At 44.2% G+C, this 25,488-nt stretch overlaps 1 protein-coding gene across 1 annotated transcript in view; it reads right to left on the bottom strand.

Moving 5' to 3' along the window:
* LOC149432758 (B-cell receptor CD22-like) overlaps positions 1–22,874 on the bottom strand; it is a 36,629-nt gene extending 13,755 nt beyond the window's left edge. The window contains exons 1-4 of the mRNA XM_089665039.1: positions 22,487–22,874; positions 19,211–19,579; positions 7,700–7,996; positions 4,814–5,074 (exon numbers count right to left, since the gene is read on the bottom strand). Coding sequence (XP_089521165.1) covers positions 4,814–5,074; positions 7,700–7,996; positions 19,211–19,579; positions 22,487–22,874 — 1,315 coding nt within the window. The remainder of the gene's footprint in view (positions 1–4,813; positions 5,075–7,699; positions 7,997–19,210; positions 19,580–22,486) is intronic.
* Positions 22,875–25,488: the final 2,614 nt, after the last annotated feature.

The following is a 25,488-nucleotide window of genomic DNA, read 5'->3' as shown; positions in this document are numbered from 1 at the left end:
CAAAAATATATTTTTGCAAATATTTTTCATATATTTTGTAATATATAAAAAACACATTATTTCAACATGCAGTATATATATAGAGAGAGAGAGGAGTGAGGGGGGAGAGGGAGAGAGAGAGAAAGAGAGGGAGAGATAGAGAGAGAGTGAGAGAGAGAGAGAGAGAGAGAGAGAGAGAGAGATACTGTGTATCTTTAAAAATACATCTAATCCACATTTTTGGAATGTGTTTACAAATATATGTAAAAATATATGTTAAAATTACTTTATTATTTTACTTTATTATACGTTAAAAAAAATCTGAAGAATATATTTAAGAAAAATATATTTTTAAAAATATTTTTCATATATTTTGTAATATATAAAAAACACATTTCAACATGCAGTATATATATAGAGAGAGGGAGAGGAGTGAGGGGGGAGAGGGAGAGAGAGAGAAAGAGAGGGGGGGGGGGGGGGGGAAAGAGAGATACTGTGTATCTTTAAAAATACATTTAATCAACTTTTTTGGAATGCGTTTACAAATATATGTAAAAATATATGTTAAAATTACTTTATTATATCTTAAAAAAAAATCTGAAGAATATATGTAAGAAAAATATATTTTTAAAAATATTTTTCATATATTTTGTAATATATAAAAAAAACACATTTCAACATGCAGTATATATATATATATATATATATATATATATACATATACATATATATATTTAAATATATTTTGAAATATATTGAATACGGCCAAAATTGTAGTATTTCAGATATCTGTCAATATATTTGGGAAGAATATTTTTAAGATATATTTAAAAGATATTTTTTCTACCATGTGGGACAAAATGACGGCATGGAGTAAGGATGTACTCTTCGTTGAGTGGATCTTGTCACAGCAGCTGGGTGGCTGGTTTACAAACACCTGCTGTATATTTACACAGAGGACTGGCAGACTGCCAAGATTCTACTACAATTGAAAGTAATAGGAAAGGAGCCAAGATTTCAGTGTCTTAGTTATGAACTTTGAAACCAAATTTCTCCACAATGCCTATAGCCTCAGAGGTGAATAGGTCTTATTTTAAAGTGCTTTTGTTGCTTGTTATGAAATTTGTACTTTCTTTAGTGTGGCTAGTGCAGGGGCGGACTGACCATTTGGACCCAGGTCAGTAGGGGGCCCCATGAGATGCCCCTGGTACCTTTTTCATAGGCTTTTTTGAGTTTGGGCAAGGACACAGGGGCCCCATGATCCCCTATTGCCCGGGGGCCCCATGAGTTGTCAGTCCGCCCCTGGTCTAGTGGATTACTGTAAAGGATACAGTGAAAGCGAAAATACATTTGTTCATAAAATCAGAGGAAAGAGGACGTAGGCAACGAGGAAGCACTTAAGCACGTCCACGCCGACCATGCCTGGTATCTCAGGTGTCTTGTAAAGTAGTTATTGCTAGTTCCCCTTTTCCGCTATCAACCATTCCCATCTGGTCTGTACACTTCTTCTTCTTGCATTATTTATATCAGTTCATTAGCCTTGGATCTAAACCTTCTATGTCTTCGTATGATATTTTCATTTATTAAGTGATCGCCTCCCCTTGATAATTACATCGATCTTTTAGAGTCTCCATGGATGATGCAGGCACTAACAATAACAAACATATAAATACAAGCCACGCCGGAAGCAGCTCTTCATTCCTGATAACTTGGTGGTTTTCTGTACGTTTCCTCCAGGCTTGAGTCACCGACTTTGTATCTACTTAGTCAAACCTAATGGCGAAGGTCTCTATATTAACAACAATGTGCTGGGAAAAAAAGCGCCATTATGATTTAGATAATCCATCTTGCATTCAGTATTTCAGTTATTTTTTTTTTAGATTGGCAGCAATAGGGCAAGAATATCTTACGTGTCCAGAATTTTCTGATTATGTCAGTGAACATAAGACACAAGGCACTGCTATATTTATTTATTTGTTTGTTTGTTTATTTTAATTTATTTATTCATACATTTTATATATTTATATATTTTATTTATTTCTACATTTTATATATTTATATATTTTTTATTTATTTCTACATTTTATATATTTATATATTTTTTATTTATTTCTACATTTTATATATTTATATATTTTTTATTTATTTCTACATTTTATATATTTATATATTTTTTATTTATTTCTACATTTTATATATTTATATATTTTATTTATTTCTACAGTTTATATATTTATATATTTTATTTATTTCTACATTTTATATATTTATATATTTTATGTATTTATACATTTTATATATTTTATTTATTTATACATTTTATATATTTAAATATTTTATTTATTTCTACATTTTATATATTTATATATTTTATTTATTTATACATTTTATAAGTTTATATATTTTATTTATTTATACATTTTATAGATTTATATATTTTATTTATTTCTACATTTTATAGATTTATATATTTTATTTATTTATACATTTTATAGATTTATATATTTTATTTATTATACATTTTATAGATTTATATATTTTATTTATTTATACATTTTATAGATTTATATATTTTATTTATTTATACATTTTATATATTTATATATTTATTTTTTTTAATTTGTTTATTTAAATATTTTATTCATTTTCAATATTGCAACTTAACATCAATAAATGATCATATTATTCATATACAAAGAAACAATTTCTTTGAAATGAAATTGTTTCTTGGCGCTGCTATATTTATGACTAAAGTGCTGACACGGCGTACAAGTCCACCCACCTTAAAGCTGAACTCCAGGCAGGTATAAAAGACAGAAATTAATGCATTTTGTGTTTAATAATACATCATTAAATTAATTTGTAAGCACCTGAATTGGACCTGATATCAAATTCTTGTTATAATGCAGTTCATGTACTTACAGGGAGCCCACTGATAGGAGGAGAGAGAAGAGTGACAGATAGATGATCTCATTACCATGCTGCTTCTTCTTCACTGTCCTATCACAAACTAGGGGTGGGCCCATGACAGCCTGAGCTCAGATGAATAAGGTTGAATGATGCTGGCTGTCAATCAATATGGAAAAGCTGAGGACAGTTGTGTTTTGAATGTGAGTATTGCAGCAAAACCTGTTTTTTTTTTAATTCAATCTTTTAAGGGTTTTCTTTTCTTTCTTTTTACTTTGAGAAGAGAAAGAAAACTCCTCCTTCAAGCTTTAACCAATGCTCTGCTGGGTACTGATAGAAGTCACAAGACAGCTCTAACTGCTGATGAGAAAAGGTATTTAGCAGTTTATATTTACTAAATTAATTTCATTTCCATGTTCTGTGTACTCTGGGAGACTAGATATAGTGAATGCAGGGTCAGGGGAGAGCGGATATAGTGAATGCAGGGTCAGGGGAGAGCGGATATAGTGAATGTAGGGTCCAGGGAGACCAGATATAGTGAATGCAGGGTCCAGGGAGAGCGGATATAGTGAATGCGGGGTCCAGGGAGACCAGATATAGTGAATGCAGGGTCCAGGGAGAGCGGATATAGTGAATGCGGGGTCCGGGGAGACCGGATATAGTGAATGCAGGGTCCGGGGAGACCAGATATAATGAATGCAGGGTCTGGGGAGACCAGATATAGTGAATGCAGGGATCGGGGAGACCAAATATAGTGAATGCAGGTCCCGGGGAGACCAGATATAATGAATGCAGGGTCCGGGGAGACCAGATATAGTGAATGCAGGGATCGGGGAGACCAAATATAGTGAATACGGGGTTCGGGGAGACCAGATATAGTGAATGCAGGGTCCGGGGAGACCAGATATAGTGAATGCAGGGTCCGGGGAGACCGGATATAGTGAATGCAGTTTCCGGGGAGACCGGATATAAAGAATGCAGGGTCCAGGGAGAGCGGATATAGTGAATGCAGGGTTCGAGGAGAGCAGATATAGTGAATGCAGGGTCCGGGGAGAGCGGATATAGTGAATGCAGGGTCCGGGGAGACCGGATATAGTGAATGCATTTTCCGGGGAGACCGGATATAAAGAATGCAGGGTCCAGGGAGAGCGGATATAGTGAATGCAGGGTTCGAGGAGAGCGGATATAGTGAATGCAGGGTCCGGGGAGACCGGATATAGTGAATGCAGTTTCCGGGGAGACCGGATATAAAGAATGCAGGGTCCAGGGAGAGCGGATATAGTGAATGCAGGGTTCGAGGAGAGCGGATATAGTGAATGCAGGGTCCGGGAAGAGCGGATATAGTGAATGCAGTTTCCGGGGAGACCGGATATAAAGAATGCAGGGTCTGGGGAGAGCGGATATAGTGAATGCAGGGTCTGGGAAGAGCGGATATAGTGAATGCAGGGTCTGGGGAGACCGGATATAGTGAATGCAGGGTCCGGGGAGAGCGGATATAGTGAATGCAGGGTCCCGGGAGACCTGATAGAGTGAATGCAGGGTCCGGGGAGACCAGATATAGTGAATGCAGGGTCCGGGGAGAGTGGATATAGTGAATGCAGGGTCTGGGGAGACCGGATATAGTGAATGCAGGGTCTGGGGAGACCAGATATAGTGAATGCAGGGTCTGGGGAGAGTGGATATAGTGAATGCAGGGTCTGGGGAGACCAGATATAGTGAATGCAGGGTCTGGGGAGAGCGGATATAGTGAATGCAGGGTCTGGGGAGACCGGATATAGTGAATGCAGGGTCTGGGCTTTAGTAACCCTTTAATAGGCTATACTTTTTTTATACTTTTCTGTATGACTGGAGCTCTACTTAAACTAATAGAAAAATATGGAAGTGAAATAAAGATAAATATAAATATAAATAGTATTGTATGACTCACATTGCTTAGTAACTTTGAACCTAGAAGACTCTCCGGTTCCCATTTCATTCGTTGCAGCACAGATATATTCTGCTGTTGTTGTATTCTTCACAGATATTTCATCCCCGTGTCCCTGGAATAATTTTCTTCCCTGGACAATCCGGTACCAGGTGTAATTATTTACCGGAGGATTGGCTTGGCTTGAACAAAGTAACGTGACATCATCAGCCTCTTGTGTGTTCTTTTTTCCATCAACTGAAATGGTGACATTCTTGGGATGATCTATGCAGTAACAGATAATATATGGCGTGGTTTATAACGTATCATATAAATAAAATTGGCTAAAAAATATATAGCCGAAAGAAAATGCTTAGAATACACATAAACTTCTTTTTTTTTTCCATTTTGAGTATATTTTCATGTCCAGGGTGCCAACAACCAGGGGAGGACTGGCCATTTGGAAACCCGGGCACTGCCCAAGGGCCCAGGGTCAGTAGGGGGCTCCATGAGATGCCCCTGGTACCTTTTTCATAGGCTTTTATGAGTTTGGGCAAGGACACAGGGGCCCCATGATCCCCTATTGCCCGGGGGCCCCATGAGTTGTCAGTCCGCCCCTGCCAACACTCCAGTACAAAAGGTTGGTGGCAAATAAATAATGGAAAAACATTCAAGCTGAAGTTTAATCTGCTTATATTTTGCCTTCTATGGTCGTCTCCCCCCCCCAATCAACATATTAACCCCTTGCCCTCCAGAGGATTTACCCCCCTTCCTGACCAGGCCATTTTTTTGCGGTCATGCGACGCTGCACCCAAATGAAATGTATGTCCTTTTTTTCCCCACGAATTGAGCTTTCTTTGGCTGGTATTCAGTTGCCTTTGCATTTTTTTTTTTTTTGCGCTATAAAAAAAAAAAAACGACCGACAATTTGAGATAAAAACAATATTTTTGACTTTTTTGTTATTAAACATGTCTGTAAAAAAAATTAAAAAAATCTAATTTTGTCATAAATTTAGGCCAAAATGTATTCTGCTCCATGTCTTTGCTAAAAAAAAAATCCCAATACGTGTAAATTAATTGGTTTATGTGAAAGTTATAGCGTTTAAAAATGGCGGTATAGAAACTGGAATTTTTTTTTTTGCGCTATTAAAAAAAATGACCGACAATTATGAGATAAAAACATTATTTTTGACTTTTTACTATTACACAGATCCAGTAAAAAAAATTTAAAAAACTAATTTTGTCATAAATTTAGGCCAAAATGTGTTCTGCTCCATGTCTTTGCTACAAAAAAAATTCCCAATGCGTGTAAATTAATTGGTTTACGTGAAAGTTATAGCGTTTAAAAATGGCGGTATAGATACTGGAATTTTTTTTTTTTGCGCTATTAAAAAAAAACGACTGACAATTATGAGATAAAAATGGCGGTATGGATACTGGAATTTTTATTTTTACTAGTAATGGCGGTGATCGGCGACTTACGGCGGGACTGCGGCGGGCATTCCTTGGGGAGGGAGGGGCTGATTTGTTGTCACTGATATCCCCAGTGACACCAATACAGTGATCAGTGCTAATAAAAAAACACTGACACTGTACTATTGGCACTGGGCAGGAAGGGGTTAACATGTGAGGCGATCAAAGGGTTAACTGTGTGCTGCTTTACTACAGGTGAAACTCGAAAAATTTGAATATCGTGTAAAAGTTCATTTATTTCAGTAATGCAACTTAAAAGGTGAAACTAATATATGAGACTCATTACATGCAAAGCAAGATAGTTCAAGCCGTGATTTGTCATCATTGTGATGATTATGGCTTACAGCTCATGAAAACCCCAAATCCACAATCTCAGAAAATGAGAATATTGGGAAAAGGTGGAATATTCTCGGCTCAAAGTGTCCCACTCTAATCAGATCATTAAGCTGTAACACCTGCAAAGGGTTCCTGAGCCCTTAAATGGTCTCTCAGTAGGAATCACAATCATGGGAAAGAATGCTGACCTGTCACTATGGTGGACATTGTACTGCTAGGGTGACGGTATGTTAAAAAAAAACAAAAATATAAATAATAATATTAAAAAAAATGTAAAACAAAATTTAAAAAAATTATAATTTTTGGTTATAAACTAATTTGGGTTATTTTTTTCTCTACTAAAAAGATAGCCAAATAAATTTTGGCCAAGATTTATGAAGAAAGATTATTTATTTGCAAAATTTTATAAGAAAAACTTTTTTTTTCAAAATTGTAAAAAATTTTCATTTATATAGCAAAAAAATAAAAATCCCAGTGGTGAATAAGTGCCACCAAAATAAAGTTTTCTCTGTCTCAAAAAAATGCTAAAAAATTCATATGGGTACAGTGTTGCATGACGGCGCAATTGTCATTCAAAGTGTGATAGCGCGGAAAGCTGGCCTGGGCAGGAAGGGGTTAAAACCGTCCGTACTTGAAGTGGTTAATACATATTTTCCATTTTCATTACATAGCTTGTTTTAGACGAAGTGAAGTCATCACTGGGTCTCTGTTCTTCTTTGCACAGCACCTTTCTTCAGCACTCCTCTGCAGAGCCCTCAGCCCTGATGCAGGCAGTGGGTTGGACCCTGGGAGGAGTTATGCAAATATCAAAATTCCTCGGTGGGTGGACGTCAGACTGGAGGAGCGGGCGCTCCTATGAAGGCTATATTTACAGAAAGGCTGCCCTGTAGGTAAAGCCCGCATGGGAATGCCGATCCTCCATAATTTAAAGAACTGAAATTCAACAAATGAAAGGGACAGGCCAAGAACAGTCAGTCTGGGGAGGAAAGAGCGAAATGATGATGGGTGTCCTCCAGCCAGGAAAAGAGGCGGGCTCTGTATGAATTGTATAATGTGCAAGCTGGTGAAAAAATGTACATATAGAAATTTAGATTTACTTACATTTTATTTTTAATGTAACTTTTTTAACAGATGTTTGATTATTTGGAAAAGCAGCTGCACATTGTAGAAGTGTGTTGTCATCTGTATAGGAAGCAGTATAAGTCATTATGGACTCCATCCTCCACTGTTCTGGAGTATTCACATATTTATGACTTTTCATTGTAGGATGGCCGTTGATGTTCCATGTGAGAGTCGGGGGATGGGAGGGACAGGAGTGATATACTGTGCAGGTAATGTTCACCGTCTCCTTGTCTTCCAAATTTCTGTATTCTGATATAAATGGTTGTGGAAGTGTCTCTGAAATCACAAATAGAAACGTTTTGACTGAGAAAGAAATCCTTGTGATATAAAACGTTGATAGGGATTTTTATAGGTTCCTTCTATCAACTTCGATGTCAGTTCTATGTCCTTCTGTCACATAGAGGGCCATAAAGGGGACCCAGAGTGCTGAGGGGCCCAAGATTCCTACACTCCCAGATTCCTACACTCCCAGATTCCTACACACCCAGATTCCTACACACCCAGATTCCTACACACCCAGATTCCTACACACCCAGATTCCTACACACCCAGATCCCTACACACCCAGATTCCTACACACCCAGATTCCTACACACCCAGATTCCTACACACCCAGATCCCTACACACCCAGATTCCTACACGCCCAGATTCCTACAGACCCGGATTCCTACAGACCCAGATCCCTACACGCCCAGATTCCTACACGCCCAGATCCCTACACACCCAGATTCCTACACACCCAGATCCCTACAGATCCAGATCTCTACACGCCCAGATCCCAACACGCCCAGATCCCTACACGCCCAGATTCCTACACGCCCAGATTCCTACACGCCCAGATCCCTACACGCCCAGATCCCTACACACCCAGATTCCTACACGCCCAGATTCCTACAGACCCAGATTCCTACAGACCCAGATCCCTATACACCCAGATCCCTACACACCCAGATCCCTACAGATCCAGATCTCTACACGCCCAGTTCCCTACACGCCCAGATCCCTACACGCCCAGATTCCTACACGCCCAGATTCCTACACGCCCAGATCCCTACACGCCCAGATCCCTACAGGCCCAGATCCCTACAGGCCCAGATCCCTACACGCCCAGATCCCTACACGCCCAGATTCCTACACGCCCAGATTCCTACAGACCCAGATTCCTACAGACCCAGATCCCTATACACCCAGATCCCTACACACCCAGATCCCTACACACCCAGATTCCTACACACCCAGATCCCTACAGACCCAGATCCCTACACGCCCAGATTCCTACACGCCCAGATTCCTACACGCCCAGAATCCTACAGACCCAGATCCCTACAGACCCAGATCCCTACACACCCAGATTCCTACACACCCAGAAGGGGAAACTTCTTTTGTTAATTTTATGACAGGTTGACTTTTTTTTTTCATTTAGAGACGCACAAAAAGTAACAGAATATCAAACAATACAATGCTTGTGTGCCATCGAAAAGTCAACAGGCCATAGAAAAAAAAAGAAAAACTTAACAAACAAGTAAGACAGCAATGTCTGACAATACGATACAATACAATACGATACAATACAATACGATACAATACAATACAATACGATACAATACAATACGATACAATACAATATGATACAATACATTACGATACGATACAATACATTACGATATGATACAATACAATACGATACAACACAACACAATGCAATACAGTGCGATACGATATGAAACTTCTGGGTATCCAACATTAAGGACTATAGGGGTTAAATGTCAAAACGGTACTCTACAGCAGGGGTCTCCAAATGTTATAGACAAAGGGCCAGTTTACAGTCCTTCAGACTTTTGGAGGGCCAGACATTGGTATGAGTGGGAGGAATAGTGCCCCATCATTGGTGTCAATGGGAGGAATGGTGCCCCATCATTGGTGTCAGTGGGAGGAATAGTGCCCCATCATTGGTGTCAGTGGGAGGAATGGTGCCCCATCATTGGTGTCAGTGGAAGGAATAGTACCCCATCATTGGTATCAGTGGCAGGAATAGTGCCCCATCATTGGTGTCAGTGGGAGGAGCAGTGCCCCATCATTGGTATGAGTGGGAGGAATAGTGCCCGATCATTGCTATCAGTGGGAGGAATAGTGCCCCATCATTGGTATCAGTGGGAGGAATAGTGCCCCATCATTGCTATCAGTGGATGGAATAGTGCCCCATCATTGGTATCAGTGGGAGGAATAGTGCCCCATCATTGGTATCAGTGGGAGGAATAGTGCCCCATCATTGGTATTAGTGGGGGGAATAGTGCTCCATCATTGGTATCAGTGGGAGGAACAGTGCCCCATCATTGGTATCAGTGGGAGGAATAGTGTCCCATCATTGGTGTCAGTGGGAGGAATAGTGCCAATCATTGGTATCAGTGGGAGGAATAGTGCCCCATCATTGGTATCAGTGGGGGGAATAGTGCCCCATCATTGGTATTAGTGGAGGAATAGTGCCCCATCATTAGTATCAGTGGGAGGAATAGTGCCCCATCATTGGTATTAGTGGGGGGAATAGTGCCCCATCATTGGTATCAGTGGGAGGAATAGTGCCCCATCATTGGTATTAGTGGGGGGAATAGTGCCCCATCATTGGTATCAGTGGGAGGAATAGTGCCCCATCATTGGTAGTGAAAGGAATAGTGCCCCATCATTGGTGTCAGTTGCAGGAATAATGTCTTGTCCTTTCATTGGTGTCAGTTGCAGGAATTGTGCCCCATTGTTGGTATCAGTGGGAGGAATAGCACCCCATCGTTGGGTCAGTGGGAGGAACAGGACCCACAATTGGTGTCAGTGGGCGGAATAGTGCCTCATCTTTGGTATCAATGGGAGAAACAGGGCACCATCATTGGTAGTGGGAGGAATAGAGCCTCATCATTGGTGTCTGTGGGAAGAAGAGTGTCCTTTCATTGGTGGCAGTGGGAGGAATAGTGTCCCATTATTGGTATCAGTGGGAGGAATAGCAACCCATCATTGGGTCAGTGGGAGGAATAGCAACCCATCATTGGTGTCAGTGGGAGGAATAATGCCTCATCTTTGGTATCAATGGGAGAAGCAGGGCTCCATCATTGGAAGTGTAAGGAATAGTGCCCAATCATTGGTAGTGGAAGGAATAGTGCCCAATCATTGGTGTCAGTGGGAGGAATAGTACCCATCATTGGTGTCTGTGGTAAAAATAGTGTCCCATCATTGGTGTCAGTGGGAGGAATAATGCTCTATCAGTGGTGTCAGTGGGAGGAATAGTGCCCCATCATTGGTATCAGTGGGAGGAATAGTGCCCCATTGCTGGTAGTGAAAGGAATAGTGCCCCATCATTGGTATCAGTGGGAGGAATAGTGTCCCATCATTGGCGTCAGTGGGAGGAATAGTGCCCCATCATTGGTATCAGTGGGAGGAATAGTGCCCCATCATTGGTATCAGTGGGAGGAATAGTGCCCCATCATTGGTGTCAGTGGGAGGAATAGTGCTCCATCATTGGTATCAGTGGGAGGAATAGTGTCCCATAATTGGTGTCAATGGGAGGAATAGTGTCCCATCATTGGTATCAGTGTGAGGAATAGTGCCCCATCATTGGTGTCAGTGGAAGGAATAGTGCCCCATCATTGGTATTAGTGGGAGGAATAGTGCCCCATCATTGTTGTCAGTGGAAGGAATAGTGCCCCATTATTGGTGACAGTGAAAGGAATAGTGCCAATCATTTGTGTAAGTTAGAGATGAGCGAATTATTCAAAAATTCGATTCGGCTGATTCGGCGAATTCGCGGAATAAATTCGATTCGAGTCGAATATATTCGCTGCGAATTTAACTTATAAAAAGGGTGTTTCTAGGCTTCAGAGAGCCTTTATATTAGTGCAGAACACTGTACCTTTAATTTAAATGCCCTTGGAGTCTTCTGGGGCAGAGAAATAATACTGACAGTCAGTATGACATGCAGATGAGTGCCGTCGATCTTAGAATCACCGCACACTTCACTCATTTGGGCAGTCACGGGGCCAAAACCAGAGTGTAGAGCCACAGTGTGGAGGCAGCAGCAATGGGAGGCCATACAGCACCCTATGAAAAAATGGAACCCACCAGCAGTGTGAGGAGACCTGAAAGTGGCACATGGCAGAGTGTGGCGATGGAGACAGCAGCAATGGGAGGCCGTACAGGGACCCATGACACACTCTGGACCTGGCAGCAGCATGAGGAGGCGGTACAGGGGCCCATGACAGATTACGGGCCTGGCAGCAGCATGAGGAGTCGGTACGGGGGCCCATGGCAGATTACGGGCCAGGCAGCAGCAATGGGAGGCCCGTAATCTGCCAGCACCCTATGACAAAATGGAACCCACCAGCAGTGTGAGGAGACCTGAAAGTGGCACATGGCAGAGTGTGGCGATGGAGACAGCAGCAACGGGAGGCCGTACAGGGACCCATGACACACTCTGGACCTGGCAGCAGCATGAGGAGGCGGTACAGGGGCCCATGACAGATTACGGGCCTGGCAGCAGCATGAGGAGTCGGTACGGGGGCCCATGGCAGATTACGGGCCTGGCAGCAGCAATGGGAGGCCCGTAATCTGCCAGCACCCTATGACAAAATGGAACCCACCAGCAGTGTGAGGAGACCTGAAAGTGGCACATGGCAGAGTGTGGCGATGGAGACAGCAGCAATGGGAGGCCGTACAGGGACCCATGACACACTCTGGACCTGGCAGCAGCATGAGGAGGCGGTACAGGGGCCCATGACAGATTACGGGCCTGGCAGCAGCATGAGGAGTCGGTACGGGGGCCCATGGCAGATTACGGGCCTGGCAGCAGCAATGGGAGGCCCGTAATCTGCCAGCACCCTATGACAAAATGGAACCCACCAGCAGTGTGAGGAGACCTGAAAGTGGCACATGGCAGAGTGTGGCGATGGAGACAGCAGCAATGGGAGGCCGTACAGGGACCCATGACACACTCTGGACCTGGCAGCAGCAAGAGGAGGCGGTACAGGGGCCCATGGCAGAGTGGCGAAGCGTAAGCAGCTTAAATTGAAGGCCATACAGAGGCCTATGTTAAAAATAATAACATGTTTGGGGCATGATTCATGGCGGATTTAGTCAGTTGTGTCAGGAACTGGTGGTTTGAAATCCAGACTAATCCACGCCTGATTCATTTTCACAAACGTGAGTCTCTCCACACTTTGGGTGGACAGTCGTGTCCTCCGCGGAGTTACAATACCTCCTGCCGCACTAAACACGCGGTCCGATGCCACGCTACTGGCCGGGCATGACAGCCTTTCAAGGGCAAATTCAGCTAGTTGGGGCCAAAGGTCAAGTTTCGTTGCCCAGTAGTCAAGGGGATTGTCTACCTCGGTTGGCAGGGTGCTGTCCAAGTAGGCCCAAGCCTGTTGTTTGAGGTCCTGCTCCAGGTCCACCTGATGCTGCTGCTGCTGCGGCTAGTTAGTAGTTTCCTCACTGCGCTGGTGAAGAAAGCTACTCATCATCGACTGCAGACTGAGGCAGCCGCTGCTGGTGGAGCTGCCACTGCTTCTACCACCCCACCCCTCCCCTGCTGCCATGGCAGCGGAATGCGAGCGCACAGGGCCCACAGTGTCTGAGGATGGACGTTGGCGCAGAAAGGCAGAGACCAACTGACTACATAGGTGGTTTTTAGAGTACGTTATTTTGGCCTCCCTCTCAGCAGGTGTGAAAAAGGCCACCATTTTTGAACGGTAGCGAGGGTCCAACAAGGTAGACAGCCAAAAGTCATCCCTCTGTCTGATGGTTATTATTCGGCTGTCGCTACGCAAACAACCAAGCATGCTATGGGCCATTTGTGCCAAGGAATGCGAGGGACTCCCTGCCTCCATCTCCACAGCATACTGCCACGGTGCGTCTGGGTCCTCTGTCTCCTCCTCCTCCTCCTCTACCAGATGCTCCTGCTCCTCCACTCCTGTCCGCTGAGTGGAAAAACCACCCATTTCACTCAATAATTCCTGAGCACCAATGTCCTCCTCTACCTCCTCCTCTTCTTCCTGTCCTGCCCCCACAGGGGTCATGTGGCGTTGAGATCTGTGCGCCACGTCTACCGCACCCTGACCAGCCATTGTTAACAGCATTTGTTCCAGGACGTGCAACAGAGGAATGACGTCGTTCATCCCATAGTCCTGCCGACTCACAAATAGCGTGGCCTCCTCAAAGGGCCTGAGCAAGCGGCAGGTGTCACGCATGAGCTGCCAATGGCTGACATCTAAGTTACACAGGGGAGTACCTTTATCCGCTTGTAACATCAGGAAATCGGTGATGGCCTTTCGCTGTTCGTAAAGGCGGTCTAACATGTGTAGGGTTGAATTCCACCTTGTTGCAACGTCGCAGATCAGGCGATGCTGTGGAATTCCGTTCTGCCGCTGCAGCTCAAGGAGGGTGTGCTTTGCGGTGTAGGAATGGCTGAAATGCATGCAAAGTTTACGTGACATTTTAAGGATGTCTTGCAGTGGGATGGTGGATTTTAGGAACCGCTTGACAACCAGATTGAACACGTGAGCCATGCATGGCGCATGGCACAACCTTCCTTGACGCAGAGCAGACACCATGTTCTTTCCGTTGTCGGTCAACATGGTTCCGATTTTCAGTTTGCGCGGAGACAGCCATCTGTCGATTTCTCTGTTCATTACACTCAGAAGTTCCTCCCCTGTGTGACTACGTTCGCCAAGGCATACCAGGTGCAGCACAGCGTGACACCGTTGCGCCCTGCACATGTGATATGCCGGTCGGGTAATGGGACTTGGCACGGGGGTGGCGGCTGAGGACACGGCGGAAGAAGAGGTGGTAGAGGCGGACATCTTTGCCGGACCAAGGACGTGCAAACGTGGAGGCAAAAGCGGCGTGACCTGTCCAAGTTGCTGGTGCGGCTGTGCCGGCACCACGTTCACCCAGTGGGCCGTAAATGAGATGTACTGTCCCTGACCGTAGTTACAGCTCCACACGTCGGCGCTGCCGTGCACTTTGGCAGAGACCGACATGCTCAAAGACTGGCCCACCATCTCTTCTACATGTGAATGCAGGGCTGGCACTGCCTTTTTGGCGAAGAAATGCCGGCTTGGCACCCTCCACCGCGGCGCGGCACAAGCCATCATTTCTCGGAAAGGTGCTGAGTCCACCACTTGGAAAGGGAGGGACTGCAGCACCAGCAACTTGGACAGGAGGACGTTCAGCTTCTGCACCGTCGGGTGCGTGCTCGCAAACTGTTGTCTCTTGGAAACGGATTCCAAGAAAGACTGCTGACGGAATCCGTGAAGAGGAGTAGCAGGAGAAGGAGCATCTGAACGAGCGGAAGATGCCAACGAGCGACAACTCCCCTCAGCAGAGGTGTTGGAGCCTTGACTGGCTGATAGAGGGCGATTGACGTCGGGTGACGGAGCAAGTAACGGAGCGGGTGATGGAGCGGGGGCTGGGGCAGGCAGAACCGCCGTATCTTTATCACGGTTTTCCCAGGCCACCGAATGGCGACGCTGCATATGCTGACGCAACGCTGTAGTCCCAACATGGGCCCCCTGGCCACGCTTGACTTTCTGGCCACATAGTCGACATACGGCTACGTTTACTTCCTCGGGCGGCTTGACGAAAAATTGCCACACCGCCGAGTAGGAAACTTTGCCCCCGCTACTCCTCACTGGCTGACTGCTACTTCCTCCGTGCACACCGGCACCACTACTGGCCGTGGTGGTAGGCTGCAGTGGAGCTGGTGCTCTACTCCGTGGCCGTTTGCCTCCACTGACACTGCTGCGACCCTGCTGCCTCTTGGGCAACCCACCGACTGTTTTGCTCGCTGCCAAGCTGGCACCCTCTTCTCCTGATGATGCGGAAGCAATAGCCTGATGACGACGAGGCTGCCAAGTGCGATCAGCCTCATCATCATCAATTAGGGTCTCCGCCTCACTACTAGCCCCCTCGGCTGCGTGTGGGTCAGGAGACAGACCTGTCTCTAGACCGGCTACCAAGCCACTCTCCTCGCCAGTACTTCTTCGCCTGGCTGCTGAAGAGGTAGATTTCCCCCCCCCCCATTCCTGACCGCCCTCTGTTAGCTCTTCCTCACTGTACAGTGGGGCTGAGCCCACAGCATGCGATACTTCGCTTGGTGAGGGAACACCAAAGGACAGGGGCAGGTAGAGGACACGTGATTTCAGTGGGCTTGCTCCCGGGCCATGACAACTAACGGTTGTGTCTGACGTACCCACCGACCGTTGGCTGTAGGTGTCAGAGGTGACTTGGGAAGAGGAAGACGACCGAGCCAACCAATCGATGACGGCAGGGTTGTCGGCGGAGACACGACCGCTGGATGACACCGGGAGCACTGGCCTCTGGCTGCGACTAGTGCTGCCTCGACCCCTTCCTCTGCTGCCACGTCTGCTCGCTCCTGAAACATTGCCTCCTCTGCCACTCCTCTGCGTGTTGTCTGACATACTCTTTAATTCAATGATTCTGTGTCCCTGAGTAACGATTCTGTGTCCCTGAGTAACAATTCTGTGTCCCTGAGTAACAATTCTGTGTCCCTGAGTAACGATTCTGTGTCCCTGAGTAACAATTCTGTGTCCATGAGTAACGATTCTGTGTCCCTGAGTAACGATTCTGTGTCCCTCAGTAACAATTCTGTCTCCCTGAGTAACGATTCTGTGTGCCTGAGTAACAATTCTGTGTCCCTGAGTAAAAATTCTGTGTCCCTGAGTAACGATTCTGTGTCCCTCAGTAACGATTCTGTGTCCCTGAGTAACAATTCTGTGTCCCTGAGTAACAATTCTGTGTCTGTCCCTGAGTAACAATTCTGTGTCCCTGAGTAACAATTCTGTGTCCCTCAGTAACGATTCTGTGTCCCTCAGTAACGATTCTGTGTCCCTCAGTAACAATTCTGTGTCCCTGAGTAACAATTCTGTGTCCCTGAGTAACGTTTCTGTGTCCCTCAGTAACGATTCTGTGTCCCTCAGTAACAATTCTGTGTCCCTGAGTAACGATTCTGTGTCCCTCAGTAACGATTCTGTGTCCCTGAGTAACAATTCTGTGTCCCTGAGTAACAATTCTGTGTCCCTGAGTAACAATTCTGTGTCTGTCCCTGAGTAACAATTCTGTGTCCCTGATTAACAATTCTGTGTCCCTGAGTAACGATTCTGTGTCCCTCAGTAACAATTCTGTGTCCCTGAGTAACAATTCTGTGTCCCTGAGTAACAATTCTGTGTCTGTCCCTGAGTAACAATTCTGTGTCCCTGAGTAACAATTCTGTGTCCCTGAGTAACAATTCTGTGTCCCTCAGTAACAATTCTGTGTCCCTGAGTAACAATTCTGTATCCCTGAATAACAATTCTGTGTCTGTCCCTGAGTAACAATTCTGTGTCCTTGAGTAACAATTCTGTGTCCCTCAGTAACAATTCTGTGTCCCTGAGTAACAATTCTGTGTCCCTGAGTAACAATTCTGTGTCTGTCCCTGAGTAACAATTCTGTGTCCCTGAGTAACAATTCTGTGTCCCTCAGTAACGATTCTGTGTCCCTCAGTAACAATTCTGTGTCCCTGAGTAACAATTCTGTGTCTGTCCCTGAGTAACAATTCTGTGTCCCTGAGTAACAATTCTGAGTCCCTGAGTAACAATTCTGTGTCCCTCAGTAACGATTCTGTGTCCCTCAGTAACAATTCTGTGTCCCTGAGTAACGATTCTGTGTCCCTGAGTAACAATTCTGTGTCCCTGAGTAACGATTCTGTGTCCCTGAGTAACGATTCTGTGTCCTTCAGTAACAATTCTGTGTCCCTGAGTAACAATTCTGTGTCCCTGAGTAACAATTCTGTGTCCCTCAGTAACGATTCTGTGTCCCTGAGTAACGATTCTGTGTCCCTGAGTAACGATTCTGTGTCCCTCAGTAACAATTCTGTGTCCCTGAGTAACAATTCTGTGTCCCTGAGTAACAATTCTGTGTCTGTCCCTCAATAACAATTCTGTGTCCCTGAGTAACAATTCTGTGTCCCTGAGTAACAATTCTGTGTCTGTCCCTGAGTAACAATTCTGTGTCCCTGAGTAACAATTCTGTGTCCCTCAGTAACGATTCTGTGTCCCTCAGTAACAATTCTGTGTCCCCGAGTAACAATTCTGTGTCCCTGAGTAACAATTCTGTGTCTGTCCCTGAGTAACAATTCTGTGTCCCTGAGTAACAATTCTGTGTCCCTGAGTAACGATTCTGTGTCCCTGAGTAACGATTCTGTGGCCCTAAAGTCTCTGTGGCCCTAACTCTGTCCCTAATACAGAGAGGTCTGTCTCTCTTGAATGACCGGAGGCTAATGGAGAATTCTAAGATGGCCGCAATTTATAGCTCCACCATTACACAGTGCTGGCTGGCTGGCTGCTGATTGGCTAATGCGATCACATGTCATGAATGAATGCATTATGGGTCAGCGCGCCTTGTCTGCGCGCCTTCCCAGAGATCCCCGCTCCGTCACCACACATGTCGCCGCCATTTTTGGGAAAATTCGATTCGTGCATCCGAAGTTTGCTAATTTTCGGATTCGGCGCGAATCGAATTTTTCCTGATCTTCGAAACGAATTCCACTTCGCCAAGTTCGATTCGCTCATCTCTAGTGTCAGTGGGAGGAATAATGTCTTGTACCAGTAAGAGAGCTGAATAAAGGCAATCAAAGGGCTGCATTCAGCCCCCGGGCCAAAGTTTTTAGACCACTGCTTCAGAGTATAGTCGAAGGTACAGAATAGCAGAAGTAGTGCAAGTCAGATCAGATCAAGGATTCTTGATTTTCAAAGGCTACAATCCACGGTAATGTGCATCCACGTTTTTAAAGTGTATATTGAAGAATAAGTAAAGGGGGAGGGGAGAAAAGAGGGAGAGAAAAAGAAAGGGAAGATAGAGAAAGAAGAAAGTAAGAAGAAAAAATGATGCGGGGGGGAGGTGAAAAAGGGAAAGGTAGAGGGGAGGGGGAAGGAAATTAGTGGAGAAAGGGGGGATAGATACTTAGAGGTAGGTGGGGGGAGGAGGAGGATGAAAATCAAGAAAGGGGTCCAGCAGGGTTACGTGTAATGGAATTGCGCATATCTCCATTGGGGCAGCCATGGCAGGGCAGTAGCTCATGTGTGTTGGGAGTATTCATCAAAGAAACAAAACTGATCCCAGTAAAACCACTTGGTCCGATGTTCTTCCGATTGTTCATGAATGGTAGAGGTCAGATGTTCCATGCTTTCAATGTCATTCACTCTGGCAAACCATTGAGCTAAGGTCAGCGGAGATTGTTGAGTAGGTGTCTAAACAGGGATTTATGGTATTTTTTCCTAGACAAAGGGGTCAGATTGAGGAGGACTTCTGGAGGACCCTCAGACAGGTTGACTTTACCAACATGAGTTAATTTCCTTCTGTCCTCACAATGACATTTTAAATAAGAATGGCTTTGTGAACCTGAAACCAGAATTCATAATTTTCATAATTTTCTGTCTGTTAAATTAAATATTTACCTTTTACAGTCACTTGGACTTTTCCACTTCCGAGTTTGAAGGAATTGATATCAATATTTATTCCTGGACCAAAACTCTCTGATTTTTCCACATTGATGATCTTTATGGAGCAGTTGTTTTCTGTATTCCCAGTAAGAACTGTCCGTCCTTTATACTCCTCAGCCACATCGCTCGGGGTTTTATTATTGAAGATTTTAGCGAGATTACTGATGAATTTACCCCTTTCTGCATACCAGAAGAAATTGAAATCTTTAGCATCTTCAGGATGGGTGAATTTGCAGGGGATGTCCACACAGGAACCTTTCAAAGCATCAATATTGTGTGGGAATGTAAACTTCCAGTCCTTACATGATCCATCTTCAGAGCAGCCTGAGGGAAGAAAATTTTCAAAAATAAATATGAATACTGTATATCCCAGCAAAAAAAATCCATTTCATCTAAGTCAGGGGTCTCCAAACTTTCTAAACAAAGAGCCAGCTTACTAGCTTTCAGACTTTAGGGGGACCAGACTATGGCCATTGGGAGTAGAAATTGTCCTACGTCATTGGGAGTAAACAATGCATCTTTGGCATTAGGGGAGGGATAGTGCCCTATTCTTGGGGAAAGTTGGAGAAATAGTGCCCCATCAATGGTGTCAGTGGGAAGAATAGTGTCCTATTGTTGGTGTCAGTGGGAGAAATAGGGCCCCATGACTTGTTTCAGTAAGAGAAATAGTGACTGTTGTTGATGTCAGTAGCTAGAAATATGCCCCCTTGTTGGTGTAAGTGGGAGTACTAGTGTGTTGTATCAGTGGGAGGAACAGTGTCTTGTATCAGTGGGAGGAATAGTGTCTTGTATCAGTGGGAGGAATAGTGTCTTGTATCAGTGGGAGTACTAGTGTGTTGTATCAGTGGGAGGAATAGTGTCTTGTATCAGTGGGAGGAATAGTGTCTTGTATCAGTGGGAGGAATAGTGTCTTGTAACAGTGGGAGGAATAGTGTCTTGTATCAGTGGGAGGAATAGTGTCTTGTATCAGTGGGAGGAACAGTGTCTTGTATCAGTGGGAGGAATAGTGTCTTGTATCAGTGGGAGGAATAGTGTCTTGTATCAGTGGGAGTACTAGTGTGTTGTATCAGTGGGAGGAATAGTGTCTTGTATCAGTGGGAGGAATAGTGTCTTGTATCAGTGGGAGGAATAGTGTCTTGTAACAGTGGGAGGAATAGTGTCTTGTATCAGTGGGAGGAATAGTGTCTTGTATCAGTGGGAGGAATAGTGTCTTGTAACAGTGGGAGGAACAGTGTCTTGTATCAGTGGGAGAAATAGTGTCTTGTAACAGTGGGAGGAATAGTGTCTTGTATCAGTGGGAGGAATAGTGTCTTGTATCAGTGGGAGGAATAGTGTCTTGTATCAGTGGGAGGAACAGTGTCTTGTATCAGTGGGAGGAACAGTGTCTTGTATCAGTGGGAGGAATAGTGTCTTGTATCAGTGGGAGGAATAGTGTCTTGTATCAGTGGGAGGAATAGTGTCTTGTATCAGTGGGAGGAATAGTGTCTTGTATCAGTGGGAGAAAAAGTGCCCCAAGGGCCAGATAAGGGCAAGGGCCAGATACCGCATCCGGCACCTGGGCCATAGTTCGGAGACCACTGATTAAAGTGGTAGAAGCGAGAATACTTCCAATCTCAATCTACTGCACAGACCTGCTTATGAATGGAAGGCTCACAGTGTGCGGTGAAATCAGAGGAAGCCATTTCAGTCCAGGAGAGGAGCCGGTACAACTGTGCAAGACTGAAGAGATGGCCAAAGTAAACCAAATATACAATATAAAACTGCTCATTGCATAAAGGGCTCCTGTGAATTGAATCCTTTATTTCTAAAATAAAAATCTATGAAAAAAGAGGTTGCTAAAGAATAAGTAAAAAAACACTAATAGAAAAAAAAAACTGAACAAATTGAGGTGATAGGTTTAGCACATACATCTTATGGCTCCCAACTCTCCCTCACTCATCAATTTATTTATCAAAGACGTTCAATCTCAGAACTGTCATGGAACTAATGCAGGCCATACACGGGTCGAATTCCGAAAAAATAATCTTTACAAAACTAGAATTTTTGTGCATTTTGTAATCTGATGGTACCACCATTGATTTCGAAATTCGACCAACAAAGCCTTTAATATCACTTCATGTGGCTAGAGAAAAGAATTTTCGTGGCCAAGAATTTTCGGACAGAGCAGGGGATAGGGGGACAGGTTGGGATAAGGAGTTGCAGAGGGTGGTAGAGGTTCTGGAGAAGTCCTGGAGGCAATCATAGGAGGGGTTTGTTATTAACACATTATACTTGTACAGATAATCCTTTCTATACCATGAGAGCAATGAAATGTATTGTCTTATTAACTTTGTTGAAATAGTTTGTCATTAACTCCCCGGCTGTATTCCTGAGTGTAGCTCGGGGTAAAGTTTCAGCACCACAAGCGGTAACCCCAAGCTACACTCAGGAATACACTGCAGCGTTGCTCTGGGATCTCTTCTGCACTTACCTTGTCCTGCGCTCCCGCAATGTCCCCCCTGCAGTGTCCCCGACCATCTCCTCCGGCCGATGCCGGCATCCGTCTTTCGGGTTCCGTTCGGGGGACGGAAACGGCGGGAAATTAAAAAATTTTAAGTGACAATCACTAAATACACTAAAATCACATAGTATAACATTCCTGTATCAAACCATTTCACATACATTTTGTCCCGAGTGCTTCGTCCGGCGCCCTGCCTGCATTTTTACTGTTCTTTCTGCCTGGAAACTGAGAAACGTCCATGGCGTCCAAAAAGCATCCCTTTAGGTCAAAAGCGGTTTTAGACCGGCTAGAGAACAGCGATAGTAAATCAGAACCACTTGCCGAATTGAGTGATAATGATTCGTGGGGGAAATTCCTCATCAGACACTGAAAACGATTCTGCGACTTTGCTCAGCGATGTGAGAACTTGGCGCTCTATTTCACATTTCAGTGTTTTTGGTTTGTGTACATGAGTGAATTACATTTATTATTATTATATTTTTATTTTTTATTGATTTGTTATTATATTATAATTTATGATTTCAAATTTTATCCTACCCGGGATGTTTACTAGACTCTTTTTCAGACAGATTTCATTGAGTTATTCCTAAGAATTACAGGCCTAGAATAAAAAAACAACATATTTCCATGCAAAAAAATGTACCGCTTTGAGCACAGAAATATTGACATAATCAGACCGTTAGGGAGGTTAATGTAATTCAACATATGAACTATTGTTTTAACAACTTTACCTGTGACTCGGACCTCGACAATCTTTCTGTCATTAAGGTGGAAGGAATTGATCGCTTCACTTATTCCTGGATAAAACTCTCCTGTCTCTCTCACATCTTTGATCCTCAGTGTGCAGTTGTTTGTTCCGTTAGTAACAAGACTTGTACGGTCTCTGTACTCTTCTATAACTTTAGAGGGGTCTTTACTATTGAAGACCTGGGGGTATCCTGTAATTTGATTCTTATACCAAATTAAACTGTCCTCACTGTGGTCAGTAGGAACAGTGAATGTGCAGGGAATGGTCACATCAGAATTCTTCAGTGCTTTAATGGAGTTTGGAAACGAGAAGGACCATTTCTTTACATCCTCATCTGAAGACACCGCTATGAAAAACAAAAACAGAGACATCGCTATATCAGTGTAAAAAAAAATCAATATTGAATATGAAGGCTGTTGAAGTCCTAATAGCAATGAGTCATATTTTTTTTTTCTTCCTGAAACAGGTTCATCTTTGGGAATTGAAAAAGGAAGTACACTTGCTGTACGGCCCAGGGGCGGACTGACAACTCATGGGGCCCCCGGGCAATAGGGGATCCTGGGGCCCCTGTGTCCTTGCCCAAACTCAAAAGAGCCTATGGAAAAGGTACAAAGGAGCATCTCATGGGGCCCCCTACTGACCCCGGGCCCTCGGGCAGTGCCCTAGTTTCCAAATGGTCAGTCCGCCCCTGGTACGGCCATATAAAATTAAAACATTTTAAAGGTTATTTGGCCCCCACTGCTACTGTTTATGTCTGGAGGTTGCCATATAACATTTGCACATTGGGGTAATTATTCATGTACAGTGAAGGAAATAAGTATTTGATCCCCTGCACCAACTGTTGTCACCTTCTCACCAAGCTGCTTGGCGATAGTTTGGTAGCCCAGTCCAGCCTTGTGTAGGTCTACAATCTTGTCCCCGACATCCTTGGATGTTTTGGAGATATCCCAGAAGAAATGTAGAGACCTCCCTTATTCCTCACCAGGGCCTTTACAAGGGGTGGACAGGAGGAGCAGCAACCCTGGATGCAGCCATTGGGGAAGTCCAGCCTTGTGTAGGTCCACAATCTTGTCCCTGACCTCCTTGGACGGCTCTTTGGTCTTTGCCATGGTGGAGAGTTTGGAATCTGATGGTTTGATTGCTCCTGTGGACAGGTGTCTTTTACACAAGTAAAAAAATGAGATTAGCAGCACTCCCTTTAAGAGACTGCTTCTAATCTCAGCGTGTTACCTGTATGACAGACACCTGGTAGCCAGAAATCCTGCTGAATGATGGGGGATCAAATACTTATTTCCCTCATGAACATGCATCACCAAGGCACCCGAATGAATAAGCCCTTTACTGGACATTCTGACGTACACTTGACATACACGGTCAGTCACATAAAGTGGACAATCTGCAGTAATCACCAGTGACAGCACATGCAGCACCTCACAGCCATCTCCCTCTAGTGTCTCCTCTGCCCAGGGCCATCAGTACTCACAGGACTATGTTCTCTGTAGATACCTGCAAGCTGGTTGCACCTCTCCTGGGAACCCTCCAAGGAATCAATCTCACACAGGGATCTCCAGACTGGCCTAAACTGCTTTTTGCAATTTTCCCTTGACCCCCCACCTCCATAAGGGGCAGAATGACTACAGCTTGCTCCTCCAAGTACAGGTCCACTCCTCCCAGACTCCTGCCTTGTCGAGGGCCTCCGTGTGCTGGTTATATCCTCACAGGAGTGTTTAGCTCCCATGGCCCGAGAGAGAGTGACTTACATATGTGGGTGCTATCTCACCCCTGACATCACTGCAGGAGGGCTCTACCTAAAAGGAGCCTAGCACCCAAAGGTCTTAGGGCTCATGTACACTGCAGCTGATAAACCGACGTTTAGGAGCTGTTCAGTGTTTTTTTCAGCAGCCCCTGAACTCTCCCTAATGTTTTCCTGTGTGTCCATGTACACATCGTCGTTTACAGGCATTTAAGTTTGCAGCCGTTTTTTTGAACGCAGAAAACTCTCGTTCAGCAGTCAATTTTATTAGCGTTTCAAATGCAAAATGCTTGTAAACGTGGCTAAATGCGGCAAATTGTGTTTATAAAATTTGTGTTCTAAATTTTTTTTTAACTCTTCCAGTTCCCAATGCTGTCCAGAGTCTTTTTCCATCATGAAATATGCATGCAAAGCGTTTTCAAGGTACTCAGATGGACAAAACACTGAACACAGGATGTTCCTACCAAGCTTGTCACACATTGTAATGACCATTCAGACCTCTCCCACCCTTGGAAACAAAAGATATGTTAATGACCATTCACACTTCAGACCTCTCCCACACTTGGAAACAAAAGATATGTTAATGACCAATTCATATCTCAGACCTCTCCCACCCTTGGAAACAAAAGATATGTTAATGACCAATTCACACCTCAAATTCCTCATGAAGACCCCCTGCCAGGTGGCCTTAATGACTCCCTCCACCAGACACCTTTCCCACTCTTGGAAACAAAAGGAATGTTAATGAGCAACTCACACCTAAGCTAATGTCAACACATACTGCTGTCTCTGCTTCTACTCTCTGTATTTCTCTGAAATAGCTTGAATTGGTAATAATGTATCACTTTTCAGTGCATTTTGGGCATTTGGAGGTTCTCCTGTGCTTATCTTTAATCACTTGAGCCCCAGAGGATTTACCCCCCTTAATGACCAGGCCTTTTTTTGCTGTTTGGCGCTGCACTAATTCAAATGATAATTGCGCGGTCATGCAATGCTGTACCCAAACGAAATTTGCGTCCTTTTTTTCACACAAATAGAGCTTTCTTTTGGTGGTATTTGATCACCTGTGCGCTTTTTATTTTTTGCGCTATAAACAAAAAAACCACGAAAATTTTGAAAAAAAACAATATTTTTTACTTTCAGCTATAAAAAATATATCGTAAACTCAAAGTTAGTCATAAATTTAAGCCAAAATGTATTCTGCTCCATGTTTTTGGTAAAAAAAATCCCAA

The sequence above is a fragment of the Staurois parvus genome, unplaced genomic scaffold, assembly GCF_062004578.1.
Source record: "Staurois parvus isolate SC_StPar_1 unplaced genomic scaffold, SC_StPar_1.0 ptg002113l, whole genome shotgun sequence".
NCBI classification, from domain to species: domain Eukaryota; kingdom Metazoa; phylum Chordata; class Amphibia; order Anura; family Ranidae; genus Staurois; species Staurois parvus.
Note: the sequence above shows the minus strand (reverse complement) of the source record. Positions and strands in the feature narration are given on the sequence as shown.